General features: G+C 47.3%; 1 protein-coding gene across 3 annotated transcripts in view; it reads right to left on the bottom strand.

Moving 5' to 3' along the window:
- Positions 1-3,482: 3,482 nt before the first annotated feature.
- Positions 3,483-14,189, bottom strand: part of ST3GAL2 (ST3 beta-galactoside alpha-2,3-sialyltransferase 2) — a 74,404-nt gene continuing 63,697 nt past the window's right edge. For all 3 annotated transcript variants that reach the window (XM_063945874.1, XM_063945875.1, XM_063945873.1), the window contains exons 3-7: positions 13,827-14,020; positions 10,902-11,081; positions 10,621-10,666; positions 9,010-9,129; positions 3,483-5,859 (exon numbers count right to left, since the gene is read on the bottom strand). In XM_063945874.1, the coding sequence (XP_063801944.1) occupies positions 5,686-5,859; positions 9,010-9,129; positions 10,621-10,666; positions 10,902-11,081; positions 13,827-14,020 (714 nt within the window). In that variant the 3' untranslated portion in view covers positions 3,483-5,685. The remainder of the gene's footprint in view (positions 5,860-9,009; positions 9,130-10,620; positions 10,667-10,901; positions 11,082-13,826; positions 14,021-14,189) is intronic.

Raw genomic sequence — 14,189 nt, 5'->3', positions numbered from 1 at the left:
TCATGTATCATCAACTAATGTGCACCCCATTTGTTGGAATTAAAAGCCGAAAAGAGCTCGGTAGAGTTTGTTAGCCCACTTACAGACCCTTAATACGGGATAAGAAGGATTCAATGTATACTTCGCAATACCTCGAAGCTTGTACGGCACGATGATACATGACCCCTCAGACATGAATATTCATACATGCTTTTACTATCCCACTAGGTCATACATTTCCCACCTTCTCCTCTCCTCCCTACACCCAATCATATATAGGTATTTCACGGTATTATATATTTTTCTGCTTAGTTGTTTAGATAAGTGGCAGTTATTGTTGACTGCCAAAGGGTGGACTGTCAAAGTCGAAAAATATCATGATGCATATGCCTTGTACTAACCCCTCATGCACACGCGCGCTGCTCGTGCACCCACTCCCCCGTACGTGCACATACCCGCAAGTTGCGTAGGGGACGCTACAGCGTCTCGTGCGCATGAGATGTGTATTTACGGCGCAGTTTGTGAGCGTCTAGCGTGCGACTCGATCGTAGCATATTTAACCCATATAGTGTGTTTTATAGCTAATATTCCCCAAGACAATGTCAGCGAGTATGTTTAGTTTAAACGGTTCCTGGACAGAGAGATTCCTCTTTGCATGATAGGAAGGGTCAGATAAAGGTTGAAAGGTAGTGTCTAGTATCCAGCTGTAGGATATTTTAAGGGTAACATTTCGGTGTTGGTTAGGAAAGGATCGCTCGCTCCTGCGTATAGTTAAGTGCAAAAGTAGTTTATGAACATATATTGTATTTGCTGTAAATTACACATGCGGCGGGAATCCTGAGGATACCTCCCACCAGAGCAGTTGGAGAAAGACACAGCCCACCTGTTCAAATCCACCTATGACCTTTGCTATAATGTGGAGACACATTCCTGTGTCCAATGAACAATGAGATTATAGGGACCATTGTATTGTGAATGTATGTTGTGTATATAAAGACCACCATTGCCTGGCCAGACACTCACTCTCTCTGAAGGCTTTCTCTCTGAATGCTGAGGGCTGGATCCAGGACACGCTTGCGAATCATCCCCACGTATGTATATTTCTCTGTAGCCATTTTGTTATCCATTCTGTTCGCCATTCGTTTCAATTTGTTCACTCTTGTTTGTTATTGTTCATATTATTCTCTGTTATTGTGTTAGATTTTGATGTTAGTTTGTAGTGTATAACTTGTATTGTGTTTTTCCCCTTTTCTCTAAACCATCCACGGCGGTGTTAGAACCGCTGCGGTTTTTAAATCAAAACCAGGTCTTGTGTTTTCACTCCTTACTAAGGGTTTTCTTAGCGTCACAATCGCTCAAACAGCATACACATTGTTAAGGGTTTTCAGCGTTACATCATTGTAGTATTCGATTACTAAGGTTTAGAGTATAAGCATATTCTTACTGTGTGTTATTAATAAGGTTTAATGCGTATCATTCTGTGAGCGTCTGCGCCGCTCGTGTCTCACTCTCACGGCGCAGCGTCCGCTACGCCAATAGCGTAGCAGTACGGTACTCGGTACGCCTATAGCGTGCTTGGTACGAAGCGTGAAACCGTGAGCGTACGCATCGCTCGTGCGTCGCGCCCACGGCTTAGCGTCTGTTACGCTAAGTGCGTACCCCTACGGTACTCAGTACGCAAATAGCGTACTTAGTCCGTAATAGTAAATAGCTTATGTTTAAAGGTAATATTAGACATTATCAATACTTTCTTATAGCAAGCTCAGGAGAGCTCACTAAACAGCACCCAGCTCGTCCGGGCACAGATTCAAACTGGGGTCTGGAGGAGGGACATAGAGGGAGGAGCCAGAGCACACCAGAATCTAAATTCTTTCTTAAAGTGCCCATGTCTCCTGCGGAGCCAGTCTATTCCCCCATGGTCCTTACGGAGTCCCCAGCATCCACTAGGACGTTAGAGAAAACTAACTTACATCACCTGGTGATCCCCATCCAAGTACTAACTAGGCTCAACCCTACTTAGCTTTCAATATTATGCATGCACCATGTCGTGTGGTTATAGGTGATTGTTCTAAAATAGATATCTTCTACTTATCACCATCAGATAATGAACTGATAAGAAAATACTATAGTGGCACAAAGAAAATACCTAAATCACCTGGAGGTCTCCCATCCAAGTACAAAACACACCCAACACTGCTTAGCTTCCAGGATTATACATATACCATGTGGTGTGGTTATTGGTGATCTCATAGGATAGTTTAGAAATGTTCTACTTATCATCAGAAAATTAACGGATAAGAAAATGTTTATGTACTAGAAAAGGACATATCTACATCACCAGGTGATCTCATGTGGGCTCCCATCCAAGTACTAACCAGGCCCAACACTGCTTAGCTTCCAAGATCAGCCATGTACCATGTGGTGTGGTTATAGGTGATCTTTTATTATAGCATAGGAATTTTTTACTAACCATCAGGAAATTACCGTATATACTCGAGTATAAGCCGACTTTTTCAGCACTTTTTTGTGTGCAGAAAAAGCCCCCTCGGCTTATACTTGAGTCAGTGCTGGCAGTGCAGTGCAGTGCAGTGGGAAGGAGGGACACTGAGGGCACAGCGCGCGCCTCTCCTGTGTCCCTCCTGCGTCTCCGGCGGGTCTATTAAAGGAAGTACCCGTTCGTGAGCTCTGATTGGCTCACGAACCGGCACTTCATTTAACAGACCTGCCGCGGCCGCCGGAGGGACACAGGAGAGGCACGCGCTGTGCCCTCCTGTGTCCCTCCTTCACAAGACAACGCGGGAGTGGCGGAGGGTAAGTTATAGCAGGCACTGGGGGAGCATATTTGGCACTTGGGGGGGCATATCTGGCACTGTGAGGGCATATCTGGCACTGAGGGGGCATGCATATCTGGCAGTATGAGGGCATATCTGGCACTGTGGGGACATATCTGGCACTGTGGGGTCATATCTGGCACTGTGGGGGCATATCTGGCACTGTGGGAGCTGTGTACGGCTAGAGCTGCATTTCCCACCCTAGGCTTATACTCGAGTCAATAAGTTTTCCCAGGTTTTTGTGGTAAAATTAGGTGCCTCGGCTTATATTCGGGTCGACTTATACTCGTGTATATACGGTAATTGATAAGAAAATTATATAGTGGCACAAAAAGTATAAAACTACATCTCGTGGTTATTGCAGGTGGTCTTCCACCCAAGTACTAACCAAGGCCAACACTGCTTAGCTTCCAAAACCCTCTAGCCATGTGGTGTGGTTATAGGTGATCTTAGTCTAGTTTAAAAATGGTGAACCTGTAACTGCTATAGCTAATTAGGGCCCACAGCCCAATGTATGGAGTTACTGACCGCTCACCTGCAGCACAGGTACAGAAATTTAATGTTACCTGGACGTAAAACATTGGTGCCATGAACTGAGCAACCATTATCAGTCTCCTCCCAGATTGCAGATTATCTGGCAAGTATCCCACGAGCAGAAGAGGAAAGCAAGACTTAGGTGACAAACATTTCCATGTTTATTACTTCTGCTGTGTGTCCGCCACGCGGAGGCCGCACAGCAATGACACCGATTATAATACTGATAGGCCACCACTGGGGTGAGTAATGTACAGAAGAACAGAATGAAGGGTTAATGCGTCACACTTCCATATACAATGTTTATCGGGGAAAATGTGGCAAAATCAGATAACGAATTTAACCATGGTGATGACTCAGAAACACTTCCCAGGGCCTGGACTTCTAAAACCAACACGAGACCACCAGGCATCTGACATCAGGGAAGCCTTCATACTATAGGGTCATTTTATCATTTTTTTAAATGCAGTACCGATTGGAACACCGGCGCAAACAAAATCTACCTGTCCCCAACACAGCGGAGGCAGCCATTTTGTGGGATAAACCAATACTCACAAGAGCGCAACCTATCCCTTCACTAGGAATCCGAGACCTCACTGAGGTATTACGTGTCTCATTTACTATGACTGAGTGACATCACTGAGCTATAACGTGCCACACGACTTAGTGATATCCTGTGTTCCTACGAACGTACTTCTTATCAGGAACCGCCACTCATAATCATAACTAAACTTAAAGCAAAAGGCTGTTGGAGTAAATTTAACATAAGCCCAACCCCCTACCCAAAAAATGCCAGAACCAAGCCCAACCCCCTTCCCAGTGCCAGAACCAAGCCCAACCCCCTTCCCAGAAAATGCCAGAACCAAGCCCAACCCCCTTCCCAGAAAATCTGTAGGATGCATTCTCAGGAATATGGATTCAGCTGACAAAATGGCTGCCCCCAAAGGTAATCCTTAATACACAACTCAGTTACACATCTGGTTTACTATGACTTTAGCGCAGTCTATTGGAACCTGGATAACCACATTATTCAGCGGAGGAAACCATCCGAAATTCCTCTCTCACTAGATCAACTCCCATTCACCGTTACACAGAACCGCAAATCGCACGTGTATAGAGGGGCACGGCCCGAAACAGCCCAAGCCTCCCGCGACAGGTGGTAATGATACACAGGATACCATGGAGTGACCACTCCCCATCCTTTGTTACATTCTGGGAATATACGTCTCTGTTCCCCAGATAAATACATTATTTGGAAATTCCTTGTAAAGTGCTCGATTTATCCACGGCCTCTACTGCAACTCCTATGACGGCTTAGCAAGCGTTTGCAGAGTAAAAGGGCATCATATTTCCTAGTAGACATTCATAGCCTGTTCGGGGCTCGGTGTCTACCAATAGTGGCTTTCCTGTACCCCAAAATATAACCTTCAGCTGCTCATATTACCAAAAACAACAGTGAGGGTCCTCAGCCCACAGAGGATCGGAACCTTTGTGTAGCCGAGTATCCTACAAAATACAAAACTACAAAGCCACACACTCAGTGAGATGACGGAGCATACACTTCTATAAAGTCTTTTCACTAGCGCACAAAGGACAGAAAAAGTTTAACACTGCTGAACAAGGAGCAAAGTGCTCTGGAAACCATACGCTTCATAGAAGAGAGGCCCACCTCATCTCCTTGTGGAACCCCTACAGACATGATCATTGGCCACCTATCTCCTGGTCGCCCAACGATCCCACGGGCAGACAAAAGCGCCGGCCTGACGATGCGGATCGACACAGGAGATGGGTCCAGCAACTCTCATGAAGGTCTCTGGTCTCCACGATTATTGGCTAATGGGGATTGTACAAGTCCAGCTTTATACATTCCAGGAAATTGGTACGGTCACCCCTTTCTTGCCAGGGAGCCTGGGTCACCCTCCGACATGGGGGAGCAGTAGGAACAATATACCATGTGTAGAAGTAGAGTCATAGAGCTTCGTGGAGCACATGGCTAGTGAGGCCAATAAGCGGCTGAGATGCATGGGTTGCCCAATGATCAGGGCACAAAGGCAGCAGTTCATGGTGCCGGCGGGACCGTCCGATGCCATGCAGCAGAAGGCGACACCAGATTAGGACCAAGATCAAACTTCCACCTGATAAACCAGAATTTGGTGCGTAAAACAGAAATCCATACTGTAACTCTGAAGGGCTAAATGTGCCTTGCGACTCCATGATTGGTCTTCAGATACAATATGGCACATTGCTGCTAACCTGATTGGCCAGCCATTACTGGAGTGGTGTGTCTGCCCCTTTATACCACAAAAGTAGGCCGGGCTTATAGAGGTGCGTGGGGTGTGGCTCATGTACTGCGATACACCTTGATTTTGCCCTCACGGGCGAGCGTGTCAATGATTTGTGCCTCAAAGTCTGCGTCATGCACCCCAGTTTTGCGGAACTCGCCAGCGTATCGGTTATTTTCCCAGTAGTGATGCCAGTTCCCGCGACTGTCCGCACCAAAGCCAAACACATTCACCTGGTTGGGACGAAGAAAAAAAAAAAAGGTTAGAGGGCAACGCACAGAGACCGCACTCAGGGGCGTATCTATCCTTTGGCCAGGATGGCACTTGCCAGGGGCGCCGGCAGAGGAGGGGCGCCGCCTGGCGGTGTCTCCTGCGGCCAGAGGGTACAATGAAATAAAACATGCAGTCAGGGGCACATAGGGCCACCAAGACAGCGGGAGAGATTGCCGCTGGGCTGGCCCACCATTCCATGTGCTCGGCAAGCGTATATGTCACCTGCCACCCGGCCCGGCCGCCGTGCTTCCGGTATTTGCGTTCCACTGCAGAATGCAAAACGGAAGTTAAGCCTGTCACCCTGCCTTCCTGCGGCTTCGCAGGCAGATACATTGGCCGTCCAACAGCCTCCTTGCACTATCTGATGAGTCAGCGGCAGTTCCTGGAGCAGCGGACTCTAGCTCAGCCAGGGAGAGGGAGCAGCAAACAGCAGCCACCACCTGCAGCAGCGTTCCGCCCACATTACTTCTTTCAGCCTTCGGAGGCCAGACCGCTCCTCTCTTCAGCAGCCTGTGGTTTCTGTAAGCACAGTTTACTTGCTTTATGTGCATGCACAGTATGCTCTGTGTGTGTCTGTGTGTGCGGATATGTACTGTATGCTGCGTGTGTGTTTGTAAGTAAGTATGCCCTGTGGGTATGTATGATATGTGTGTGTACATGTATGCTGTGTGTGTGTGTGTAAGTTTGCCATGTGTTGGTCTGCCATGTGTATGTATGCTGTGTGTGTGTACTACTGTATGTGTGTGTGTATATATATATATATATATATATATATATATATATATATATGTACGCGTTTGCACCTGTCCCAAATAGAGAAACCATGATGGACGTAGAAGTAAAACATAATCCACATGCTATGTTCAGTGTGACTGTTGGAAGTGTGGAAAATATATTAATAAAGCTTAATAAATATGTACAAATTAATAGTGTGCTAACAAACTTAAGTACAGCAATCTGCCATGTGTTTGACATGTTCTTATTTCACTTTGAAATAAGAACATGTCAAACACATGGCAGATTGCTGTACTTAAGTTTGTTAGCAACTATTAATTTGTAAATATTTATTAAGCTTTATTAATATATTTTCCACACATCATTTTTTTTAATATGTATTACGTGTAAATGACACTTACAGTATGTTCTCCACCTTTGCAATGTACATCCCACGCTATATACACGTTTTAAATGCTGTATCATGGGATGGCATCGGTGTCCTGTCACTAGAGTTGTCGGCAGTCAAAATACCAACAGCGGCACCAATCTCTAACCCCCCTAGCCCTCCTTACCTGTAGCCTGACCTTAACCCCCCCCCCCCCCGCAGTCTAACCCTAACCCTCCGAAGTGGTCCCTAACACTCCCTCCCCCCAACCTAACCCTCCCCAGGGTTGCCTAGCCCTACGTTCCCCTTCACGCTGCCTAACCCTACCACCCCACAGCCTAACCCTAACCCTCCTCCCGCAGCCTAAACCTATCCACCCGCCCCCGTCAACTTACCTCTTGGGCGGCTTGACAAAACCTTGTTCGGGATCCCGGCGCCGGAATAGTGATCAGTGTCGGGATCCCAGTGCCGGCATTCTGAGTAGTGTCGAAATTCCGGCATCGATATTTCGACTGCCAGGATCCTGACCGGATCCATATAACTACATTATTGTCTATAAACCACTTATTGCCTATGACTTTTACATGCTGTATGTATAGTAAAATATTTATGGTCTGTATTATAGTCATAGTATCATCCATATACAACCTTCTCATGCTTTTGTATTGCCTTGGTTTCCAAATTTTTTTGTAAATGGTGTTAAATCTGTGCGCATGCTATTGCTGAGTGCTTGTCTTCACATATGCGGAGGCTTGTGCCAGGTATTATGTGGGGTTGGGTTCAGGATACCAGCAGTTAGGATGCCGGCAATAAGAATACCGACACCGGCATATCCCAACTGCCTGAAATAGGGTTTAGGCTTAGTTTACATTAGCACCCCTAACTTTCCCTGTTGCAACCTAATCCCCTCCCTGCAGCCTAATCCTAATTCTCCCGTCCTGCCAGGATCTCAATTTCAGAGTGGCTCCTCAGATATCCCAGCATCACTTACTATGCAGCAGTGCCATGTGTGTAAGGGGCTCTACTATTTGGCGTAACGTGTAGAATGCGTACTACTGTGCGGGGTAATGTGACTTACGGCCGCTACTGTGTGGTGTAATGTAAACTGGTACTATTCTGTGGCCATGCTCTAACATTCCCCAACATGCCACTGAGAGCACTGAACAGGCAACTCGGAGCATTGGACACGTTTTTACATGAAAAAATAAAGTATAAAAAAGAAACAAATGTAACATTCCTTGCAAAGTAGCCCTCAGCTCTAATGGTAGCAAGGGGCCTGATTTATGGTAGAGCTGGTTAACTGTAGTGTGGTGCCGGACATCGGCCGGTCAGCACCAGCTCTGTGCTACTTTTTCCCGATTTGACCCACCCAGAGCCAGATTAATAGGGGGCACAGGGGTTAAGTACTTCAGGACCCTCCTCTCTTAATTCAGCCCCCGACCCCACTCTGGCTGCTGCTGCTGCTGTCCCCTCTCCCGTGACCTCCCCGTGCCTGCTCTGTAGAGGCCGGGATCACTCTGCAGTCAGCATAATAAAGTCATGACGTCCGCTCGCTGAAGTATGAGTGTAGACTGAGGGGACTGGTGCTGCCGCCACTGATACAAGAGGATAATCCAGGGCTGCTGCAGAGGAACAGGGAATGGGGAGGGGATGGCAGTGGGTGGATGGCTGCTGCAGAAGCAATGGGGGAGGGGACTGAGGCCAGGCTGCTGCAGAGTCACAGGGGGAATGGACGACTGAGGCTGCTGCAGGGGCACACAGGGAGGGCTAAAGGGTACTACTATGTGGTGTAACGTGAATAATGGACACAACTGTGTGATGTAATTTGAATTGGGGGTACTATTGTGTGGCCACGCACTTTTTTCGGTCTTCCCCATTTCAAACATATGGGGGGGCGCCGGTCCCTTACTTTGCCAGGGGCGCTTGGACCCCTAGATACACCTCTGACCGCACTCTAATCCCACACCACCCAGTATAAACCAATGTGTGCCACGGTCACCCTGCTCACCTCGTCACAGACGTGAAGAGCGAAGAAGAGAACCAGCATGCCGGTGGACGGGTAACGCCCGTGATGCTCCGTCCAGCGGTCATGGATGTACTTAAAGAAAGCTGGGTTGTAGATCTGAACCTGAAAACACCAATAACAATTGTGTTACACAATGACGGTAGTATGGTGAGAGGAAGGAGAGTCCATCAGTATTCTCCTACGCATCGTGCACTATGAGGCAGGGTACTGTAGGGGCAGCCATTCTGTGTGCTGCCTCCGTAATTCAGGAGAATGCCAGGTCACTGGGGACATTGCTGAGGAGACCGCAACTCAACCTAACAAAGACTGCTGGCTCCTAGTGACTGGATAGGCTGCACTCTCTGAGATGTCACTGGCTCCTAGTGACTGGATAGGCTGCCCTCCCAGTGATGTCCCTGGTTCCTAGTGCCTGGGTAGGCTGCACAACCAGTGATGTCACTGGTTGCTAGTGACTAGATAGGCTGCACTCTCAGTAATGTCACTGGCTCCTAGCTTCTGGATAGGCTGCGCTCTCAGTGATGTCACTGGCTCCTAGCTTCTGGATAGGCTGCGCTCTCAGTGATGTCACTGGCTCCTAGCTTCTGGATAGGCTGCGCTCTCAGTGATGTCACTGGCTCCTAGTTTCTGGATAGGCTGCGCTCTCATGGATGTCACAGATTCCTAGTGACTGGATAGGCTGCACTCTGTAATATCACTAGCTCTTAGCGAGTATGACTATTGGTCCTAGTAACTGGATAGGCTGCGCTCTCATTGATGTCACTGGCTCTTAGTGAGTATGACTATTGGTCCTAGTAACTGGATACGCTGCGCTCTTAGTGATGTCACTGGCTCCTAGTGACTGGATAGGCTGCGGTCTCAGTGATGTCACTGGCTCCTAGTGACTGGATAGGCTGCGGTCTCAGTGATGTCACTGGCTCCTAGTGACTGGATATGGTTGCACTCTCAGTGATGTCACTGGCTCCTAGTGACTGGATATGGTTGCACTCTCAGTGATGTCACTGGCTCCTAGTGACTGGATAAGCTGCGCTCTCAGTGATGTCACTGGCTCCTAGTGACTGGATATGGTTGCACTCTCAGTGATGTCACTGGCTCCTAGTGACTGGATGAGCTGCGCTCTCAGTGATGTCACTGGCTCCTAGTGACTGGATGGGCTGCGCTCTCAGTGATGTCACTGGCTCCTAGTGACCGGATAGGCTGCACTCTGTGATGTCACTTGCTCTTGACTATGCTCTTGCTATGACTATTGGTTCAGCCATTATAAAATACATCCCCTGTACATACTACAGAACACTACTAGACGTGTCCTCTCGGATTATTGAATGTTTGTCATTTGCCGGATGCAGGCACAGAATAGAGGTCATACTAATCCCAGCCAGTTCACAGTAAATGGAAGGAAACATTCTACCAGCGCTACTTATACTCATCCAGAAGCTGATTATGGTGCGCAGTCAGTGAGTGGATTTAGCACATGGCAGTACACACACAACTAAGCTCTAGCAATGATCCCCAGAGACAGAGCGGGCCCAGCCTCACCTCCTCTCTCTGCAACATTATGTAACTCCCGGTAATCCCATAAGCCATATATACAATCACCTTATCTTTGTCCACACGCAGGAACGCCTTCACCGGAGCGTATGTGCTGCAGAGAGGAGGAAAACATGGTCAGCAGTGTGGTGTCATCAGTGAGCGCAGAGTCATAGTGTCACACACTGCCCGCCCCCCCCCCCCCCCCCCCCGTACCGGGGACGCTGCGCTGGTAGAGGCGAGAAGCCGCCACATACTAGTATTGCACTGGGCACACTGGGACAGGCATCCAGGGCAACATGCAGAATATTCACCTGGTACAGGTGCCACGTGGTGCAGAGGGTACTTACAAGCGGATCTGACCAGTCGAGAGGGCACTTGTGATCCATAGAAGATCCAGAGCTTTAAATGGGACCAGCACAAAGCTGACGTTGGCCGGGAGGTTCTTAGCGCTTTCCGGGTACATAAAGTGATGAGTGGTTTTGGAGCCAACGTCGTTTTCAAAGCCAAGAGTGGGCGCTTGGTTTATCCTGTGCCAGACAGACAAATGGAACGGGAGTGGAGCGTCAATATGTAATAGAGAGACTGTATCAGCAGACAGAGTACTCCGGCACCCGGGAGTTGTACACCTGCCCTATACCTGTGCTTTATGTCAGGGACATCATGTCATTTTGTTGAGCTAACACTGGTTCTTATTCAGTGCACAGTTAGGGGGGCATTCAATTATTGACAGATTTTTCGACCAGTCGAAAAATCTGCAATTTTCTGCCATTTTCAGGATGAATTAGATTCACCCTATTCAATGCCAGTGCCGATTGTTTGACTGGTCGAAAAATCCGGCACTGGCGAAATGCAAATTCGCCACCGATACACATTTATTTGAATTTGCGGGAGTTTTCGCCCGTTTTAGGCCAGTTCGACAAAAAAAAAAGTGAAAAGGCATGGCCGAAAATGGATTAAAAAACAGGCGAAAACACACGCAATTGAATACTCAGGGTCGAATTAGTGCCGTTTTTTCGGGTAGCACAGTATCACGTCTCATGTTCTTTATACTGGGGAATGTGACAATGCACAGCATTATTTCTCCTGTTCTGTATACTGGGATAAGGGACACTGGATATTACCACTTCTCCTGTTCTGTAAACTAGAATAAGTGACAACATAGTACCACTTCCCCTGTTCTGTTTAGTAATATGTAATACTGCATAGTACCACTTCCCCTGTTCTGCATATTGCCATATTTTACAGCTGCATAGTGCTACTTCTCCTGTTCTGTATAGTGAGATGTGTAATACTGCATAGTACCACTTCCCTTGTTCTGTATAATGGGATATGTTACAACTGCACATACCAGTTCTCCTATTCTGTATACCGAGATGTGTAATACTGCATAATACCACTTCCCCTGTTCTGTAAACTGGCATATGTTACAAATGCACAGTGCCACTTCTCCTATTCTGTATACTGAGATGTGTAATACTACATAGCACCACTTCCCCTGTTCTGTATACTGGGATATGTTATAGCTGCATAGTATCACTTCTCCTGTTCTCTATAGTGAGATGTGTAATACTGCATAGTACCACTTTCCCTGTTTTGTAAACTGTGATATGTTACAGCTGCATAGTGTCACTTCTCCTTTTCTGTATAGTGAGATGTGTAATACTGCATAGTACCACTTCCTTTGTTCTGTACACTGGGATGTTACAGCTGCATAGTGCCTGTTCTCTATAGCGAGATGTGTAATACTGCATAGTACCACTTCCTCTGTTCTGTACACTGGGATATGTTACAAATGCACAGTGCCACTTCTCCTTTTCTGTATAGTGAGATGTGTAATACTGCATAGTACCATTTCCTTTGTTCTGTATACTGGGATGTTACAGCTGCATAGTGCCTGTTCTCTATAGTGAGATGTGTAATACTGCATAGCACCACTTCCCCTGTTCTGTATACTGGGATATGTTACAAATGCACAGTGCCACTTCTCCTATTCTGTATACCAAGATGTGTAATACTACATAGCACCACTTCCCCTGTTCTGTAAACTGGGATACACCTTACAACTGCATAGTGCCACTTTTCCTATTCTGTATACTGAGATGTGTAATACTACATACTGGGATATGTTACAGATGCACAGTGCCACTTCTCCTGTTCTGTATACTGGGGTATGTTATAGCTGCATAGTGCCACTTCTCCTGTTCTCTATAGTGAGATGTGTAATACTGCATAGTACCACTTCCCCTGTTCTGTAAACTGGGAAATGTTACAACTGCATAGTGCCACTTTTCCTATTCTGTATACTGAGATGTGTAATACTACATACTGTATACTAGGATATGTTACAGATGCACAGTACCACTTCTCCAGTTCTGTATACTGGGATATGTTATAGCTGCATAGTGCCACTTCTCCTGTTCTGTATAGTGAGATGTGTAATACTGCATAGTACCACTTTCCCTGTTCTGTATACTGAGATGTGTAATACTACATAGCACCACTTCCCCTGCTCTGTACACTGGGATATGTTACAGATGCACAGTGCCACTTCTCCTGTTCTGTATACTGGGATATGTTATATAGTTGCATAGTGCCACTTCTCCTGTTCTCTATAGTGAGATGTGTAATACATCATAGTACCACTTCCCCTGTTCTGTATACTGGGCTATGTTATAGCTGCATAGTACCACTTCCTCTGTTCTGTATACCGGGATATGTAACAGCCGCATAGTGCCACTTCTTCTGTTCTCTATAGCGAGATGTGTAATATGTACAGTACCACTTCCCCTGTTCTGTATACTGGGTTATGTTATAGCTGCATAGTACCACTTCCCCTGTTCTGTATACCGGGATATGTAACAGCCGCATAGTGCCACTTCCCCTGTTCTGTATAGTGAGATGTGTAATATGCACAGTACCACTTCCCCTGTTCTGTATACTGGGTTATGTTACAACTGTACAGTACCATACAATAGATTCTCCCCCCTGCAGACGGCCACCAGGGGGCAGACGTGTTCCATACAGAGATAAAGTGACAGCAGCAGCTGAGGTAACACATGCAGAGCAGCTGTGTGTGTCAGTCTGCATGGCTGGATCACATTCCCATCAGGAGACTGCAGTCAGGCAGAAGCTGGAGAGAGATGGCTGTGCGGAGCCAGGGCTGCAGCATCAGAGGAGCTCCAGGCCAGCCACACACAGGGTGAAATGACCCCCCCCCCCCTCCGTGACGCATCAGGAGTCTGTCACAGGGTACACATCAGTCACCCCCCTACCTCATGATGAAGCTGTGGCTGTCTATGTCCTTGCCATAGCCGGACCCTCTCAGGTTGCCGGAATTACCAACCACAGCACACCGGTGACAAGCCAGAGGGTCCTGCGGCTTGTAAGGATTCCGGCCGGGGATGATCTGGAACAGCTGCGACAAGATCTCCAGGGTGTTGTGGGACCTGAACTGGGGCTGCAGCATCTGTATGGAGGAGACAAGACCGTCACTCTGCCGGGTTATCATATGTATTCGGGTGTACAATGTGCACATAACCAGTCAGCAATTACATTACACTGACAACAGGCAGATATGAGCCAACTGCTGACTGGACAATGTGGTTCTACGGCAAACAAAACCGGCAATGTGAGAA

The sequence above is a fragment of the Pseudophryne corroboree genome, chromosome 11, assembly GCF_028390025.1.
Source record: "Pseudophryne corroboree isolate aPseCor3 chromosome 11, aPseCor3.hap2, whole genome shotgun sequence".
Classification (NCBI taxonomy): domain Eukaryota; kingdom Metazoa; phylum Chordata; class Amphibia; order Anura; family Myobatrachidae; genus Pseudophryne; species Pseudophryne corroboree.
The sequence above is the reverse complement of the archived record's forward strand: the minus strand, read 5'-3'. Positions and strand labels throughout refer to the sequence as shown.